At 58.5% G+C, this 16,678-nt stretch overlaps 2 protein-coding genes across 2 annotated transcripts; one reads left to right on the top strand and one right to left on the bottom strand.

Annotated features, from left to right (window-relative positions):
• Nucleotides 1-472: 472 nt before the first annotated feature.
• LOC125620918 (melatonin receptor pdcr-1) lies at nt 473-5,904 on the top strand. The gene is made up of 2 exons (XM_048817202.2): nt 473-1,343; nt 3,536-5,904. The coding sequence occupies exons 1-2, from the start codon at nt 473-475 to the stop codon at nt 3,844-3,846; spliced, it is 1,182 nt and encodes a 393-aa protein (XP_048673159.2). The 3' UTR covers nt 3,847-5,904.
• Nucleotides 5,905-8,282: 2,378 nt separating this feature from the next.
• LOC125620920 (sulfotransferase 2B1) lies at nt 8,283-14,645 on the bottom strand. The gene is made up of 6 exons (XM_048817204.2): nt 14,414-14,645; nt 12,713-12,921; nt 11,887-12,013; nt 11,123-11,217; nt 10,397-10,577; nt 8,283-9,327 (listed from the first exon to the last, which is right to left on the bottom strand). The coding sequence occupies exons 1-6, from the start codon at nt 14,550-14,552 to the stop codon at nt 9,212-9,214; spliced, it is 867 nt and encodes a 288-aa protein (XP_048673161.1). The 5' UTR covers nt 14,553-14,645; the 3' UTR covers nt 8,283-9,211.
• Between the last annotated feature and the right edge of the window lie 2,033 nt (nt 14,646-16,678).

Consider the following 16,678-nt stretch of genomic DNA (forward strand, 5'->3'; position numbering starts at 1 on the left):
TCAGCTATGTGTTTTATTTATGGACAATGGCACAAGAGGGAGTGACTGTGTCCCAGACAGCCTTGGCTCCGAGGCGGACTCGGACACAGCGTTGAACAGGGCTGGCTGAATTCCTTGCTCAGCATTTAATCTAAAGACGTGAATGTACGTACTAAGCTCCCTTCTCCGTGGTGTTTCCCTTTAAATCTTCCAGTCACAGCTGGCAGCTGGAGAAAATGTTCGAGGGCTGGGGCCGCTGGCGCACGAGCCGCTGCCACAGCCGAAGCCTGTCCGAAGTCGCAGGGGGCTTCGTTTTGCTCCGGGGGGGGGGGCCCTGTCGCCCCCGCCTGGCACCACCGGGATACGCTGGGACCCCAATAAGGCGACCCACACGCCCTGCCGGGAGCCCAGCTTCCCCGCCCCCACCCAGCCGGCTATATAACGGCCTGGCCCGGGGCGCTGGGCCCCCAGGCCGGGAGGGAGCATGCTCGGGATGGGAACCGGCTTCCCCGCCTTCCTCCTCCTCCTCCTCCTGCTGCTGCTGCTGGCCGGCGCCCCCGCCTCCCGCTGCGGGGGCCCCGGGGCGGAAGCGGGGCCGGGCGGGGCGGCCCCCGCGCCGGAAGCGGGGCCCGGCGGCAGCCGGCGGCTGAAGACCGGCATCGTCTGCGCGCTGGGGGCGCTGGTGCTGCTGAGCAACGGGGCGGCGGGGGCGGTGGCCGCCTCGGCCGTGGCGGGCTGGAGCCGCAGCAGCCGCCTCACGCTGCTCTCGCTGGCGGCGGCCGACGCGGCGCTGGCGCTGCTGGTGGTGCCGCTCAACCTGTACGGCAGCCTGGGGCCCGGGGCGCCGCCCGAGGCCTACTGCCGGGCCGTGGCCTTCGTCAGCGCCAGCCTCTTCGGCGCCGCGCTCTACTCGCTGGCCGGCGTCTCGCTCGAGCGCTACGTCGCCGTCGCCTTCCCGCTGCGCCACGCGCGCCTGCTGGGCCGGCGCCGCCTCGCGCTGCTGCTGGCGGGCGCCTGGCTGGGCCCCGCCCTGCTGCTGCTGCCCGTGGCCCTGCCCGGCCGCGCCGCCGTCCTGCGCGTGCGCTTCTCGGCCGCCGCGCTGCTCTGCGAGCCGGACTACGGCTCCAACGCCGCCTACGCCGGCCTGCTGGCCGCCGCCATCTTCTGTCCCGCCGCGGCCACCGTCACCTTCGCCAACCTGCGCCTCTGGCAGGCGGCGCGCGCCCAGCGCCGGCGCGGCGAAGGGGCGGGGCTGAGGCGGCTCCGCCTGCTGCAGCTGGACGCCGCCTCCCGGGTCCTAGTGCCCGTCGTCGTCGGCTTCTACGTGTGCTGGGCGCCCTGCATGGCCACCATCCTGTACAACGGTGAGGAGTGGAAGGGGGCAGTGGGGAGGGTCAGAGGGATGGGATGGAGCAGTAGGGTGGGGGCAGGGAGCAGGGGGATGGGATGGGGCTGGGGGCAGGGGGAAGTGGGGGGGGGAACAGGGGGTTGGGATGGAGCAGTAGGGTGGGGCAGTGGGGAGGAGCAGTGGGGTAGGGGTGGGGGATGGTGGAAGGGGGCAGTGGGGAGGGTCAGAGGGATGGTATGGAGCAGGGGGGTGGGGCAGGGAGCAGGGGGGTGGTGGAAGGGGGCAGTGGGGGATGGTGGAAGGGGGAAGTGGGGAGGAGCAGGGGGTTGGGATGGAGCAGTAGGGTGGGGCAGGGAGCAGGGGGATGCAGAAGGGGGCAGTGGGGAGGAGGAGGGGGTAGTGGGGAGGGTCAGAGGGATGGGATGGAGCAGTGGGATGGGGCTGGGGGCAGTGGGAAGTGGGGAGGAGCAGGGGGATGGGATGGAGCAATAGGGTGGGGCAGAGAGCAGGGGGATGGGAAGGGGGCAGTGGGGAGGAGCGGTGGGGTAGGAGCAGTGGGGTGCGGCTCGGGGCAGTTGGAAGTGGGGAGGAGCATGGGGATGGGATGAAGCAGTAGGGTGGGGCAGGGGGATGGGAAGGGGGCAGTGGGAAGGAGCAGTGGGGTAGGGGTGGGGGATGGTGGAAGGGGGCAGTGGCGTGGGGAAGGGAGATGGCGGCTGTGGAATGAGGTGGGGGGGAGACATGGGGTATAGATAATGGAAACTGGATGAGCTGCAGTGGGTACCACGCTCTAAGAAGCCTGTGCCCAGGATTGCTGCTGGGCTCCCACGCTCTTAGAAGCCTGTGCTGCAGGGAGTGGGACCCTTGCACAATGAGGATGCAAGAGGCTCAGTGGAGCTCCCTTGGGTGTGTGGGGGTGTCACGGAATCCCTGGGCGATGCTCTGGAACTGCTCCCCATGAAGCCAGTCAGGACTCTGGGGCAGTCGCCTTTCTGTGAGCAGCCTGTCTTCAGGACACACAGCTCACCCAGCTTCCACCTTCCTGGGTCTGACCTTAGAGCATTCAGCATCCTCTGCCCCTCCGTGCGCTTCCCACAGTGAGTCCGCTCAGGCGGGGCTCCTGGGGAAGCCAGACGATCCTGCCCCCCAACTCCGCAGTCAGACGTGACTCTCAGCCAGCCAGTAAAACAGAAGGTTTATTAGACGACAGGAACGTGGTCTTACGCAGAGCTTGTAGGTGCAGAGAACCGAACCCCTCAAGCTGGGTCCATTTTGGGGGGCAGTAAGCCAGACAACCACATCTGCCCTTCACTCCATGTCCCCAGCCAGCCCCAAACTGAAACTCCCCCCAGCCCCTCCTCCTCTGGGCCAGGAGGTCACCTGATTCCTTTGTTCTCCAACCCTTTAGCTCTCACCTTGCAGGGGGGAAGGGCCCAGGCCATCAGTTGCCAGGAAACAGGGTGTCTGCCATTCTCTGTGTCCAGACCCCTGCACACACCTGCCCTCTAGGGCTCTGCAATGATCATACACCCTTACCCCACCACCTAGATACTTAAGAACTGCCTAGGGGAAACTGAGGCACCCCCACACTATTCAGAGGAAACATTAAGAACAGTCCCACTTCGTCACAGGTGGTGCACACGTGTTTGTGTCCGATCACATCTTAAACCTGAAATGCTCACACCCAGGTTGGCTGTCAGGGGAGCACAAACAAAAACTGCTCATGCTTTTATGATCTCTGAGCTTTTTAAGCCAACCTCATGTCTTTGGGGGTCTGACTTGTGTGTGTAACCTTTGGGGCTGGCAATACTAGGATCAGCCTCCGGGGAGGGGCACCTCAATGCCATGTGCTGATATTATTATTAGGTGCACTTGCCCTGTCCTGGGGGAGAGGAGAGACCCAAAACCAAGGGGTGGTTGGGAGCCCCGCTTGAAGTGGCCTGGCTTTGAGTGCTTGCCTGGGAGAGGTGAGGGGTGGGGAATTGGGAGACTTGTTTCCCTTTACCTCTGCCCCATGTTACAGGTGAGTCATGGTCTCAGCTGGGGCAAGTGAGGGTCTAGAATGGGAGCATCACACTAGTGGGCCTGGGCTGGTGTGGTGCTGAGGCTGCCCACAATGAGTGGGGAAGGACCATAGGGTCTCTCCCCTGGGCATGAAGAGCCCCGTGTAATGTGGGGAACACTCACCTGGTGCTCTCCTTCTTGCAGCAATCACGAAGGATAGAGTCCACGAGTGGCTGGAGTTCGTGGCCCTGTGGCTGCCTAGCGGCAGTGGCTTTCTCAACTGCTTTGTCTACTTCTGGACCAACAGGAACTTCAGGCACAAGTTCCAGAAGATCAGGCACAAGCTCTGTGGGCCCTGCAGCCGAGACAAGTGGGAGCAGGACGTGCACAGGATGGTCACCATCAGTGCAGTGGTGGAGAGGAGCAGCAGCCAGCCTGTTCTCCTTCTGGACCGCTCCTGCAGTGGGTCTTCCACCAGCATCTTGCTGCCCAGAGAAGCACAAACTAGCCTATAAGCTACTTTGACACCTTCTGTGTCAGCTACAATATGTCAGGCTCTTTGTGTCCTGCAAGATGTGTGAATGCCTGGCTTTGTCAAGAGCCTGGACGCTTGTGCAGCAGAAGGAGCTGCTGCCTCCTCCTGGGGCTGAGGCTGCTCTGGCTGTCAGAAAGAAAATTGTGAAAAGTCACCAGAGGAGGTCAAGCATCTTTCTGTGAGCTTCACCAAATGGTATCAGTGGAGAAATATACAAAGAGTGTTTGAGTTAAGGAGCCCTCCCTGGGAAGGGGTTTTGTGTGGGGAAACTGGTCACAGCATGGACATGAGCGTCTGCTGTGAAAGAAACAGGACATCCACTCGGAGCTAAGTGCCCTGATCCACCCCAGCCAGGGGCAGAGAAGGTATAAAGTCCCTGCTGCCCTACAGCCCCACACACAACTACCTCTCTGATCAGCACAGTGTGACAAGGTCTCCCTCTAAGCCAAAGGGGACATGGTTCTCTCACCACCAAGCCAGGTCCATCCAAAGTACCTGATGGGTTGGCAATAATGGCTAGTGCCAGGTTTTCAGGAGAAGGTTGGGTGAAGCTTAAGGGCTGAGGGGAAGGTGTGAGATCCTGACTGCAAAAGGGACTGTCAAGCAGGCATTGCGGTTCATGCCCCATGGCTATTACACCTGCCATGTGATCACTTCTGAAACCTGCCCAAGGGCCTGCTGCACTGTTGCTCTGACTGCAGACTTGCCTATCTCCATTCACCAGGTTCAGGTTCTGCCTCCTGCTCTGTTTGCCATCCCAGCTGGGTGATCCTCCTTCCCCTCCCCTCACTTCACGGGGACCCTGGGCATAGAAGGACACAAACTCACTTGGGGGAAGGGTGGAATACTTTTATATAAGTTAAAAGAGAACTGCAGCTTCTGGCGTGACAGTCTGTCTGGTTTTAACACCTTTTTATCTGCCAGCCTCTGCCATCCAGATGTTGAGGGTTTTTAGAGTAGGTTTTAGTTAAATTGGATAAATTCTCACCGTCCGTGTGTTTGATCAATCTGGACAAAGGACTCCAGGTCATAGGGGTGGAACTTTAGGGAGCCCTTTGCTGACAGCATTGATTTTTGGGTGCTCTCCTAAACTGTGTCCTGGTGCAAAGGAAGGAGCAGCAGGCTGATGGGTAGCCTCACTCCTCCACTGTATGGCTGGGGGTTTTGCTAGGCTGAATGTCCCATTCTACTGGAGCTGCCTCCCTTGCACCTTGCTGGCCCACTCCCCAGAAACAGGTGAGGAAATTGACATTTTGTAATTAGTTAACCAGACTTTTAATGACTTGGGCTGGTAATGGAGAAAGGTCAGGAGATGGAGCTCGTCCTCCATTCTCCTCTCACCTCTAGTCAGACCAGAGGATTAAATGAACAATCACGGAAAGATGAAGTGAGCAAACCAAACATGTAGCAATCTGGGAAGTGGAGCTGTGGTTAAGGCCTGCCCAGTTTGTCTTTGCTCTTTTGCAAGGTGAATTCTTCCAGCCGCTGAAACCTCCCCGTCCAGGGAAAGGCTGGGGTTTGTTCCTATTGTCAAAAAATATTAAGTCTTAAAGTGAATGTGTGATGTCAGAAGGAAAGCAGCAGTGCTGGGTTAGAGGAAAATGGCCTCTGCTCTCCACTGTGCCTTAAATTAGGGAATTATTCTCTTACTGTTGAATTGTAAATAGCCATTTTACCTGCTCTACCCTCCCAGGGTTCCTGCTGCTCTTCTCCCCTCCCGCCCCCTGTGATTTATGCATCAGGGACCAGTGGAAACTGCATCAAATTGAAATAGTATTTGTAACTGACTTGATCAAGTGTATACTGTAGTGGATTTGGAAAAAGCTTTACTGTGGAGTCTCTCCTGTCCTGTATGCACCAAACCCTCTTTAAATGCACACTGTATTTTTTATTGCTGTCTAAGGTGTATTTTATCTCTTGGGTTTGGAGCTGTCTGTAGGGAGATTCCCCTCCCCCTCAATCTTTAAATGTTCTATTTCTGGAAAAAAGTATTTAATTACAAGGACTGTAAATAAAAAATAAAGATTTAGTTATTTAACTTCAGGCTGAATGTGTTTCCTTGGCTGGCTGTGGACTGCAAAAGCAGCAAATCTGACACGCCAAAGGGGTCTGGAATAGGGGAGGTGTTCTGGTGAGCAAGTGTTTTTGGCAGGGGTTGTGGAGTTCTCAGGACTCTGGTGAAGTAGGATTGGGAAGACAAGCACTAGAGGAGCTTGCAGTGTAATGTAAAGGACAATAGCACTGCCGGACTTAGAGTACACTTGGCTGGAATTACAATAAATGAAAAGTTATGGGGGCCGGGGGTGGGAGGGAACCTCCATGATCTAGAATAGGATGGAGACAGTTCTGCTCCTGCTTTCAAGCTTGCATGAGCAAATCTGGGTATTTTCCCAAATAAATTAGGTGCACAAAATGCATGTGCAGTTGGGTACCTATCTTAAGCTAAAAAATCTGGTCCGTAAAACGTCCTTGACACTTTGAATCCCTGGGCAGGTAAAACAGTCCTGATGCTCATGGAACTGAGTGAGTTCCCAAACTCTCCGGGAAGAGAACTGAAGTTCTAGTAACGGCAGCCTGGCCATCCTGCGTACGTGCCTCAAGGCCTCATTCTTGTTTTTAAACAACCAGCTGTTGTCATAGAGAAGGCAAGGCAGCAGCCAAGTTCTGTGCAGCTTCATGTGACATTTTATGTAGAGCGTTTAATCAGCCAGTTTGCAAAACCATCTACTCAACTTCCTGTACCGTGTGACTACAGGGTTGATAAGGGCAGCCTGGCTACACAGAAGTCTGTTTTACTCCTGAGGGCATTCTACACTAAAAAAAAAAATTAAAACTACAGCAAAAAAAGTAAAATATTGTGCACAGAATTTTTAAAATTATGCAAATTTTATTTGTCAAATAAATGTGAAGGCTCCAGCATAGCAGTGGGGAGCACAGGCCACTGGCTGCACAGAGGTGGGAGATCAGTGTGCAGTTCCCCCACTACAGGACACGCACTGAGGGAAGAGGCTGCACTCAACCCTGACACCGCGCAAGGACCGGGCCTGCCCCAGAAACACCTCAGGGCCTGCCCCTCCATGCCAGGTGTGGACAGGCAGGCTCAGCAAGGCAGGATCCAAGTGTGGAGGGGCTTAGTGTGAGGGGATCCAGGTGTGGGTTGAGAGGGTTCTCTGTGGGGCAATCTGGACTAGGCAGGCGGCTCGGTGAGGGATCCGGGTGTGGGGGGGAATCTGAATGCACAGGGGCTTATTGTAGGGGGGGCTCTGGTGTAATGGGACTCCACAGGGGGGTCCAGGTGAAGGTGGTTCAGGCTCAGCGGGTGTGGGAGGAGACAGAACTTTCAGGGGGGCCTTGGTGTGTGGGGCTCAGCGGGGGAGGACCTAGATGCTGGAGGAGTGGGGCTCAGTGAGGTGGGGATCCAGGTGTAACTGGCTCATCAGGGTGGTCTAGGTGCAGGGGGAGTGGGGCTTATCAGGGGGGAGTTCTGGGTGTCGGGGGGGTTGAGGCTCGGTGAGAGGGTCTGGGTATGATGCACAGGGGTTGGGGAGATGGGGAGAAGCTCCCTGTACAGTGATCCCGCCCTGTGCAGCTGAGGGGAGGTAGGTGGGTGGGTTGCAGAGCTTCTTACAGCTGGGGGAGAAATCTGGGGTGGGTCTGACCTGGCCCTGGATGCCATGCAGGGGTTAGCCCTGCTTTAAGCAGGGGTTTGGACTAGATGACCTCCTGAAGTCTCTTCCAACCCTAATCTTCTATGAAAAGGAAGTCCCCGTCCTCCCTAACCCAGCCAGGACTAGCAGCTGAGCCCGTCTCAGGGTAGGAGCCACCAGCCGTGTCTTCCCCAGTCCCGCCCCTTGCCCCACAGTAATTTTGCCGGCTGCACTGGGCACCCGAAACATATTGCTGGGGAGGGTCTAATGACCACTCTTGTGGCTTCCCATTGCTTCCCTGTCAAAGATATTTTTCTGTGGAGAGGCAAAGAAATCTGCAGGGAACATAAATTCTGCACATGTTCAGAAGCGCAGAATTCCCCCAGGAGTACTGTTTGTCAGAGGTGCAGCCACAGAGCAAACTCCCTTCACCTTGATCTCCGGGGAATAGGGGAAAGCAGCTTCCTTTAGGGCAGAGTGGGGCAGTTCAGCTGCCATGGGGTGCCTTGCCTAGGCCTTCCAGAGGTGAGTCTAGCATTGCTTCACATTTCCCCAAGACTCTGCCTTGTTTTTTTCAGTGGGAGGCCATGCCTCCTTGCCCTGGATATGGGTTTGTGTTTCAATGCTGTACCAAGCACACCTGTGTGCTGGGCAGTGCCTGCTGGCTCATGCAAACGCTGGGCCAGTCTTCCCCCACCGAGGCCCAGTGGGAGACACTGGCGTACCTGTTTGGGCAGTTTGACGGTTCTCCAAAGAATTCACCAGACACTTTCCATAAACGGAACCATTCAATAATTACATGTAACACTCCAATACAAAAACCAGCCCCAGCTCTGAGGGCACGAGTGACCCCCCCCCCCCCCCCCGGGTGCGCTCAGCACTGTCACCATAATATAGAACTGTGGCAGTTAGACAAGTCTTAAACCCGCTGGCCATGGCAGGGGCTGATGGTTGGCAGGGCCTGCAGGCTAGTTTGCACTGGGCCAAGGGCTGCCGCTTGGGCCAATGGGCCCGCCAGCCCGAGGGGAAGTCTGCTGCCTTCTGATATATAAATACAGCTTATCCACAAACCCTCTGGTCAGAGTCAGCCTGTCATTCTGAAGCTTATTTTGGCTTGGAGACAGGAGACCCTTGTTTCCTAAAATGATTCACAGGAATTTCACAGCAGCCACCAAAGCTGCATCGCTCCCCAGCCCCCGGGGCCGGTGCTTCCTTTTTTGGTCACAGTCAGTGTTTTGCAAAGTCTGAGGAAGGCGGGAGTAACTGGGCGGAGGCAATGTTCCCCCATCAGGACCCCCAGAAAGGCTGCTGCCCTGGCTCCCTCTAGGGGACTGGCACAGCCCAGCGGGCGCTCGCTTTTGTGAAGGGCTGGGGGATGGTGCTCACAGCTGTGTGTGGGGTAACATTCAGCAGGGCGGGGCCTTGTGACCCTGGTTGTGACCAATGCATCCCCCCCGTGATGTTCCATCCAATCTTCTGTGTGCCCCCCCTCACTCCAGGAGAGGCCAGGGGCCTTGGTCAGCTCCCTAGGGCTGTGACTGGCACAGCCTTCTCCACTGTCCGGGGCTGGCTGGTGGGGGGCCCAGCACGTTACCCAACAAAGTACATAGCTTAGAGTTTTGTTCCCCGAGTCCCAACTGTGGACAAAGCCTCTGCCCTGCCTGCTTAGCCATGTCCCTCGCCCGTGCAGCCCCCGCATCAGTCCATGAGCCAGCGGAAGCACAGACTGGAGTCCTGCATCTCCTCCTGGTAGATCTTGTGGAAGAGCATGTTCTGCCGCGGGGTGAAGTGGTCTCTCCAGTCTCCAACTGTCCCTAAAGCAGAGGAGAAGATGCAGAGCGAAGCCGGGTACTGGGCCAGAGCCAGGCTTGGCAGCCTTTTCCCTATCAGGGCCCAGATACCATGGCAATGGGCGCAAAAGGCCCATATAGAGGGCACATAGCTCTGGGATTCACTCTGCTCCTTAGCACCCCACAGGGGATCAGCTCAGAATGCAGAACATCTGCCTCCAGGAGCACAGCATGCTGCCCCTTCCCACTCCAGCCGCAAAAGCCCCGGGGCTGCTGCAGGACAGCCCTTTGAAGGTTTGCTAGCAGTCCCCGGTGGGAGGAGTTCCCTGGAGTCCCTGCAGCCAAGCCTGGGTTACATCCGCCCCTGACCGTTGCAACCCACTTGTGACGATGTGACGCAGCAGGGAGGGGGGAGTGTTGACCTGGGAATGTGCCCTGGGGATGGGAGACCTGAGAGCCTGTCACCTGAGCCAGGAGGGGGAGGGGGAGGTGACACCTCTGCCCAGAAATGTGAAGACAGGCTGCAGGAGAGAGCCTGCTGGGTGGGTTTAGTTTCAGTTTGGGTCTGGGTGGAGGAACACAGGGAACCCAAGGGCTGGGGTCTAAGCTCCCTGCTCCCCCAGAAGGACTTGGCTGAGGGGTCCTGGGTGTACCCACAAGCTCTGTTTTGGACTGTGTTCCTGTTGTCCAATAAACCTTCTGTTTTACTGGCTGGCTGAGAGTCTCAGTGAATCCCAGGAAGAGGGGTGCAGGGCCTGGACTCCCCCACACTCCGTGACACTACTGCTTTGGCAGCAAGGGCTGCGGGCACACAAGCAAGCAGGACATGCCTGGCTCCTTCTGACTCAGCCCGCCTGCTCGTGGGGGTGGCTCACACCCATCGTTAGCTCCCATCCAGGGGCAGCCACAGGGCAGCGAGCTGGTTCCATCCTGCCGCAGCAGTCGGAGCCTCAAACCGTCAGCAGAGCACCCACCAGCCTGCGGGGGCGGAGGCAGAGAGGCCAGGGGATGAACGAAGGCCCTTTGCTGCCACCACTGCCCTGGTGGGAGGGGAAGGGGCTGGGACAGGACTGCTCACCCCCCGCCCCCGTACCTTTCCTCATGAACTGGCCCTGGCGGTGGTCCATGATCTCGCAGGGGATGAGTGTGTAGTTCACCATCTCGTTCTCGCGCATGGAGGAGAAGCTGCAGTGCTGCTGGATTGCTCTGATCGCCTCCGGCTGCAGCGGGCAGCCCAGCCAACCAGCGAGCTGCTCGACCGAGCGCCCCAGCTCCTGCGAAGCCGTGGCGACCGGCAGCGTTAGTGAGGGGCACCCCCAGGGCAGATCGGGTGAGCAGCCAGCGACTGGGGGGGCTGGACCCCTGCTCCGGGGGCTCCGGCTCAGCCAGGAGGTGTTGTGTGAGTGGGTCCAGGTCACGGTGGGAGGTTCATGTGCCTTTGGCTTCACCCTTCAGGGGCCCCCCTCTGCCTGCAGCTGTGCTGGGCGTAGCACCCCTGACCAGCCTGGGATTCCTGCCAACTGCTGCCACCCAGACAGCTGGGATGCCGCAGGCGGTGTCAGGGTGAAGCAGAGGCTGCTGGGCCTTGCGGGGGCCTGCAGCAGATGTGGAGCCATGTGGGAGTTGGCGGCTGTCGCTGTCCCACAAACTAAGGCCACCCATGACCTCCCGGAGCCCAGACAGAGCTCAGCTCCCCCAGCTCCCAAAGTGCACACCAAGGGAGCGGCTCCTTCAGCCGGGCCATTTGGCTGGCCCCGGCAGACGCCGGTGGCGGTGACCCACATGCCCGTGGCAGCTGGGAGCCCCAGGGCTAACCCACCTTTTGCATGTCCTCATAGGTGATGTAGAAGAGACCCAGCTCGGCCTGCAGGCTCAGCCAGCCCTTGATGTGGTCGAACCAGGAGCCGTACTGCACTGTGGGGAGGAGAGAGGGTTGGGATCGAGAGGTGACTCTGGCCGTGGTGCAGACGGCCCTGGGAAAGCTCCTGCTCTCGCACTCCAGAGCCAGCATTGGGCCCCGTGTGGCACTCCTCCAACCCTGCGCTGTGCAGTACCCTTGGTTCTGACGGCAGGGCCCTGGCAGCCTGGATCTGCCCCTCACTCCCTCTGGCTCAGCTGCGCCGTTGCCCCTCCCCAGAGCACTTCCTGGGGTGCTGCTTGGCTCAGGCAAAGCCCCAGGAGCGTGCCCAACGGGACTGTGGGGGGTGGGGGCAGCCACATCCCTGGCTGAGTGTAAGGGACGGCACTAAAAGCAAACCTGCCTTTGGGGCAGCAGAAAGCTGGCTCCCCTGGGCTCTCCACTGGGTGTGACTGGGCTGCAGCTAATTCTCAGGCTCCTGCGGATTGCCTGAGCCTCTGAGCTGACCCCCCAGTCTTCCTGGGCAAAGCCTAGTGCAGGGGCCACAGAGCCAGGCCTCCTAAGCTCTGAGCCCAGCCAGCCTCCTCATTAGCGCTTGGGTGAGTCATGCCCTTCCCTGGTTTCCCCAGCTGTAAATGCGGGAGACGGCACTGCTGCGGGGCAGTGAAGCCTAGGGCATGTTTGCAAAGTGCATGGAGCTCTCTGGGGCAGAGGATGCCGCTCACCTGTGCCATCCAGGAAGCGGATGAGGAAGTCCTCAAAGGAGCCCGGGTCAGGCAGGAACTTGGCCATCTTGTGGAAGTGATAGAAGGAAACCGCGATGTCCTTGGGGTTCCGGGCCATGTAGATCACCTGGGATCAGGAGCAGACAAAGGACATCTGCATCAGACAGACACACAGACAGGAGGAGCAATGGCCACATGCCCTGCCCCTAGCGGGGTGGTTCCTCTACGCTGCACTCTGCCGTCAGGATTCGCCTCCCTTTCCATGCCCCATTCCCAAGACACTGTCTCCAGGAGTGTCCTGAACAAGGTGGTGGGACCCAATCGCGAGGCCTTTGGAGCAGCGAGGCTCCTTACCCCACCCCAGTGACTCAGCACGCCAAACCCCTGGTCCACCACCCCCTGGGCCCGATGTGTGGCAGCAGGGTGCTTCCTCATTTGTAAATTACCTGAGTGCACAGAAAGCCCCAGGGCAAGCCCGCTGACTTGGGGGAAGCCCCTTTCAGCCACATGGCTCACTCAGCCAGGGCAGACCCACCTAATCTAGTGCAATCCCCTTGGGGCTGAGACCAAACTGAGGGAAACCCAGTCACGGGGTGTCCGGGCAAGCTCTGGCAGCCATTTGAGTCTTCTCCATCTAGCCCCACTGCTGGGCAGGCGCTGGGCACATGGGCAGAGCACTCGGCCACGTCCTCGCCCCACGGTGGAGATACAAGCCACAATACAGCTGGCCCCAGCAGAGCAGGGTGAAGAGCTTGTACCCCAAACACTCATTCTCTCCCTGCCTGGCCCTTCTCTAGCCAGCCCGTGTTAGGACGTGGGCACTCACTTTGGCCTTGGATTTCCTCAGCGCTGGGGCCAGGACCTGGCAGGGGAGGTGTGTGGTGATGAGGCGGGGCTCGCCGGTCTCTTGCAGCATGTCCTTGAAGTATGTGTGCTCCAGCCAGGGGGCTCTGGCCCAGTTCGGGATGGTCTTGGCTGGCTCAAGGTCCCCCTTGCTGCGGATCAGGGTCAGGATCTCCTGCATCCAGGTGGTGCCTAGAGAAGAAAGGCAGGGCTCTAGCGGTGAGCTTCTCAAGGGATCCTCCCCTGCCCCAGAGACAGAGCAAGGGTGATAACCTCTGGCAGTTCCAGTGGGCCTGCCTGGAGCGAGCCCGCCCGCCCCTCAGCACAGACACTCCCAGCCCCCAGCTGTGCTGCATTCCCCCACCAGAGCAGGGGCGACAAGGAGGGGCTGCGTGCTCCTAGAAGCCTCTTGCATAACAGAGAATTCCAAAGAAGTGGAGTGATCGAAGGGTCAGACTCGGGGCTGTCATAACACAGCTGGCTTTATGGACCTCTGATCCAGAGCCTTGAGTCAGAAGGGGGGACCTGGCGCCAGCTAGTCCTGGTGCAGTCCAAGTGCTGCACTCCTGAGCAGGGCCCTGGCCAAGCATTCCTACCAAGTGAGCCGATCCAGGCCAGGCCTGGGCCAAGGAACACCCAAGCCAAGCGAGGGGCCCGTGGCCCTGAGCTAACACAGCCAGTCACCGGCCAGCTGGAGCAGAGCTGCAAGGACTCATGGCTAGTCCCCCCAGCCCTCACAGCCTGGGAATTCAGGTGAATGTGGGGCCCCACAGCCCGCGCCGTCCCTGGCGTCTCAGTGCTCTGAGCAGAGTGTGACCTTTGCTGGAGCGGGACAGTGACAGCAGAGACCGCTCCACGCCAGGGGCATGTCTGCGCTTGGCGCCGACGTTGGGGAGTCATTGCAATAGTCTGGGCCCACTCCACTGCCCGTGCTTGCTGGGAGCCCCCCTGCACAGAGCTGGGGGGCCCAGGCTCCTCGCTGCTGTGGACCTCCCAGCCTTGCAGGCGGTTGATAGACACCGTCCTCCTGCCAGGCACCCTCCAGCATGCTGCAATGGGCACCCAGGGCACCCCTCCCCGACCGTGCAGGGTGCCTGAGGCGGGACACAGCTGGCATTGGGGGCTGTTAGGGTGGGAATGCAGCTGAGCTGGGGCTGGGGGGCCTCCCTGGGGCCAGGCAGGGGTGAGGGGGGATTTTGCCAGCCCTGCTGCTCACAAGCATGAGTCCTGGTATCTGGGCGCTCCCTGACAGTGTCTCGCTCTACCAGATGCTGATAAACATGTGGAGAGCAGAGCCTGTAATCCGTCCAGCTGGCCACAGAAAGCTCTTCTCCAAGCCAGCGGTGACGGGCTGGGAGCCAGAGGGCGTATGCAGCCCCAGACAGAGCCCTCTTCCCAGAGGCTCTGGCATGCAGCTTCCACCACGCTGACAAGCGGTGCCCGGGGCCGGATTGATGGCCCATATGCCAGCCTGAACAAACCCTCTCCTGCAGCCCCCCAGCACCGCACTGCCCAGGAGGACAGTTCAACAGAGTGAGACATGAATGGCAATCCAGTCCCTGCCCTGCCTGTCTCAGGGCAAGTGCTGCCCAGCCAGCCTCCTAGCGGTGGCCCCTGCTAGGCTGGGGAGCAGGGTCCCTGCCCTTCGCCACAGGCACTGGGTCAGCGAGACTCCGGCTCTTACCAGACTTGGGGTAGGTGGCAATGACGACATCCGTGTCTCGGAACTGGAAGCTGCTGGCAAAGCGCAGGGACTCCTGCGTGTGCAAGTAGCCAGGCAAGGACATGCCAGCGAAGGTCTCTGTCACCTCCATCCTGTCCATGGTGACTGCAAGCGGAGGAGTCTGAGCACTCCCAGGTGCCAGCAGCTTAAATAGCCAGAGAAAGAGGAACCTTCCCTTGCTGGCTTCACCCTCCTCTTATGGGCGTGGGGCCAGTGGAGAGGGAGGTCTCAGGCTGTTCTGCTTTGATTCAGGGCTTGTCTACATGATAAACTTGCTCCACTTGGCTGCAGCGCTTCTGGTGAAGCTGCTCTGAGCCGATGGGAGAGAGCTCTCCCATCCTCTGAATAACCCCGCTCCATGATGGGCAGGACTGTGTCTGTGGGCAACACTCTCCTGCTGACATAGCACTGTCCATACCAGCAATCAGGTCAGTATAACTCTGTCGCCCGGGGGGTGGATTACCTCTGAGCGTCACAGTTATAGCAAAGGAATTCTGCAGTTTAGACCAGGGCTCGGGGGCTGAATATTGACCTCAGGGCACACTGCTGGACTCCAAACTACCTGTGAGAGCTATACTTCGATTTCACCAACCAGTTCTCAAGTGTAAACCCCTCAGGCACTAGAAGAGCCTTAACAAGGAGTCAGACAGTCCCCTTGGGTGCACCGCACTGTCTTGCCACCCAGGTGAGCCTGCTTTGTGACAGATGGTCCTTTACACCAAGACTCAGCAATATTCAGGTCAAGGCAAGTCGCTTACCCCAGCTCAATTGCACGTCAGATCTCACGCCAAAGACAACGCTTGTAGCCAGTCCTATAATAATCTGTCTCAAGATTTATTATGTAGGACAAGGAAACAAGACAGGTATTTACAAGGCTAAAGCAGCTAAACACACACACACACATAAGTTCCAGTTGTAAATTTCAAAAGGTAATAGAAGCTTGTATGATCAGCAAGCTCTATATCTTCTCTAGAGCTAACGCAGGCCAACCATTGGGGAGCTTTTCTTAAGCTTGGTGATCCTTGCCTCTCACAGTCCAAGCAGCATAAAGACACAGTTCCTTCTTCTTAGAGGTTTTTATCCCTCCTCACCTTCTGCTTGGAGTTGCAAACTGAGTTGTTGGGAGGAATTCACTTGCAAGACGGCTTCATGGGGGTTGTGGGGGAAGAGCAATCAGCAACGTCTTTTGTTCTCTTTGATGTTCCACAATAGTTCGTCTGGTATCCATGGCCTCCCTTGCGAGGCAGGACATAGCACAATCTGTTGGTGCTCAGCACTTTACACTAATGTCTCTCTCCTGGCTGGTGATTTACACACGGAGGCTTATTGTACAAACACTTAAATATTACCATACCATACGGGACATGGCTATTATAAGTGAGATTACTGTAGGCAGCAACATACCAGCATCCAATAAAATCTAAGCACTAAGCACATCTTCATAAGTCTAAGACCTATTTTAACAATACTGACATACAGATGAGCCAGATTGATTCCAGCTATGTCTGTCAGTGCTCAAGTGAGCCATGGGGACCTTGGCATCAGCAGGCACCTGGTCAGCCAGCGTCACAGAGTGGGTCTGGCTGGAGCAGCTCACACAACACTGGCAGATTAAATGTCCCATAGACGAGTCACCCCATCAAGATCGGGGGCCCCTTGTGCTGGGGCGCCCCCTGCCCAGCGCCCTGTAACCAGCCGATTCCTCATAGGCACCATGGCAGAGCTGGGCTGGAGGGGGCGAGGGGAGGGGGCTCGCCAGGCAAGCAGCTTTTGGAGGCAGGATGACCTATTGTGGGAGAGCAGGCAGTGCTGGTCAGGCAATGGGAACCTTGGGGGGAAGCTGAGCCTAGAGCAGCTCCCCATCCCGGTTAGCCCGGGGGCTCAGTCTGCGCAAGCTGGGAGCCCCAAGTTCCAGCAGGCAATGCTGGGGGAATGCCCTGGGGATGTGTGGGGTCCACCCGGACTGCTCCCAGATGGCGGTACCCTCCCTGCTGCCCCCTGCCCTGCCTGCTTCTTGAATTGGCTTCCAGGCCACGGACTCCTCTATGAGGCCCCAATCTCAGCCCCCTACATCTCTGCTTCCCTTCCCCTGCTCCACTTGTTCCCTTTGCCCATTCAGCGTGGCACCCCTACACCGGAAACAGTCGCCTGTCCTGTCCCATCCCCCGCACCCCCCAGACCAGACCAGCCTGGCAGCCAAACCCTCCTGCCTTCCTCCCCAAGAGC

Source organism: Caretta caretta, chromosome 12 (assembly GCF_965140235.1).
Source record: "Caretta caretta isolate rCarCar2 chromosome 12, rCarCar1.hap1, whole genome shotgun sequence".
NCBI classification, from domain to species: Eukaryota; Metazoa; Chordata; order Testudines; family Cheloniidae; genus Caretta; species Caretta caretta.

What these genes read in the sequence shown, in the direction of transcription:
- LOC125620918 (XM_048817202.2), top strand. Translation starts at nt 473, where the DNA reads ATGGGAACCGGCTTCCCCGCCTTCCTCCTCCTCCTCCTCCTGCTGCTG. An exon ending in GGCCACCATCCTGTACAACG is followed by an intron (nt 1,344 to 3,535) that starts GTGAGGAGTGGA and finishes TCCTTCTTGCAG; the next exon opens with CAATCACGAAGGATAGAGTC.
- LOC125620920 (XM_048817204.2), bottom strand. Translation starts at nt 14,552, where the DNA reads ATGGACAGGATGGAGGTGACAGAGACCTTCGCTGGCATGTCCTTGCCT. An exon ending in CCGCTTCCTGGATGGCACAG is followed by an intron (nt 11,218 to 11,886) that starts GTGAGCGGCATC and finishes TCCTCCCCACAG; the next exon opens with TGCAGTACGGCTCCTGGTTC. An exon ending in CCTATGAGGACATGCAAAAG is followed by an intron (nt 10,578 to 11,122) that starts GTGGGTTAGCCC and finishes ACGGCTTCGCAG; the next exon opens with GAGCTGGGGCGCTCGGTCGA.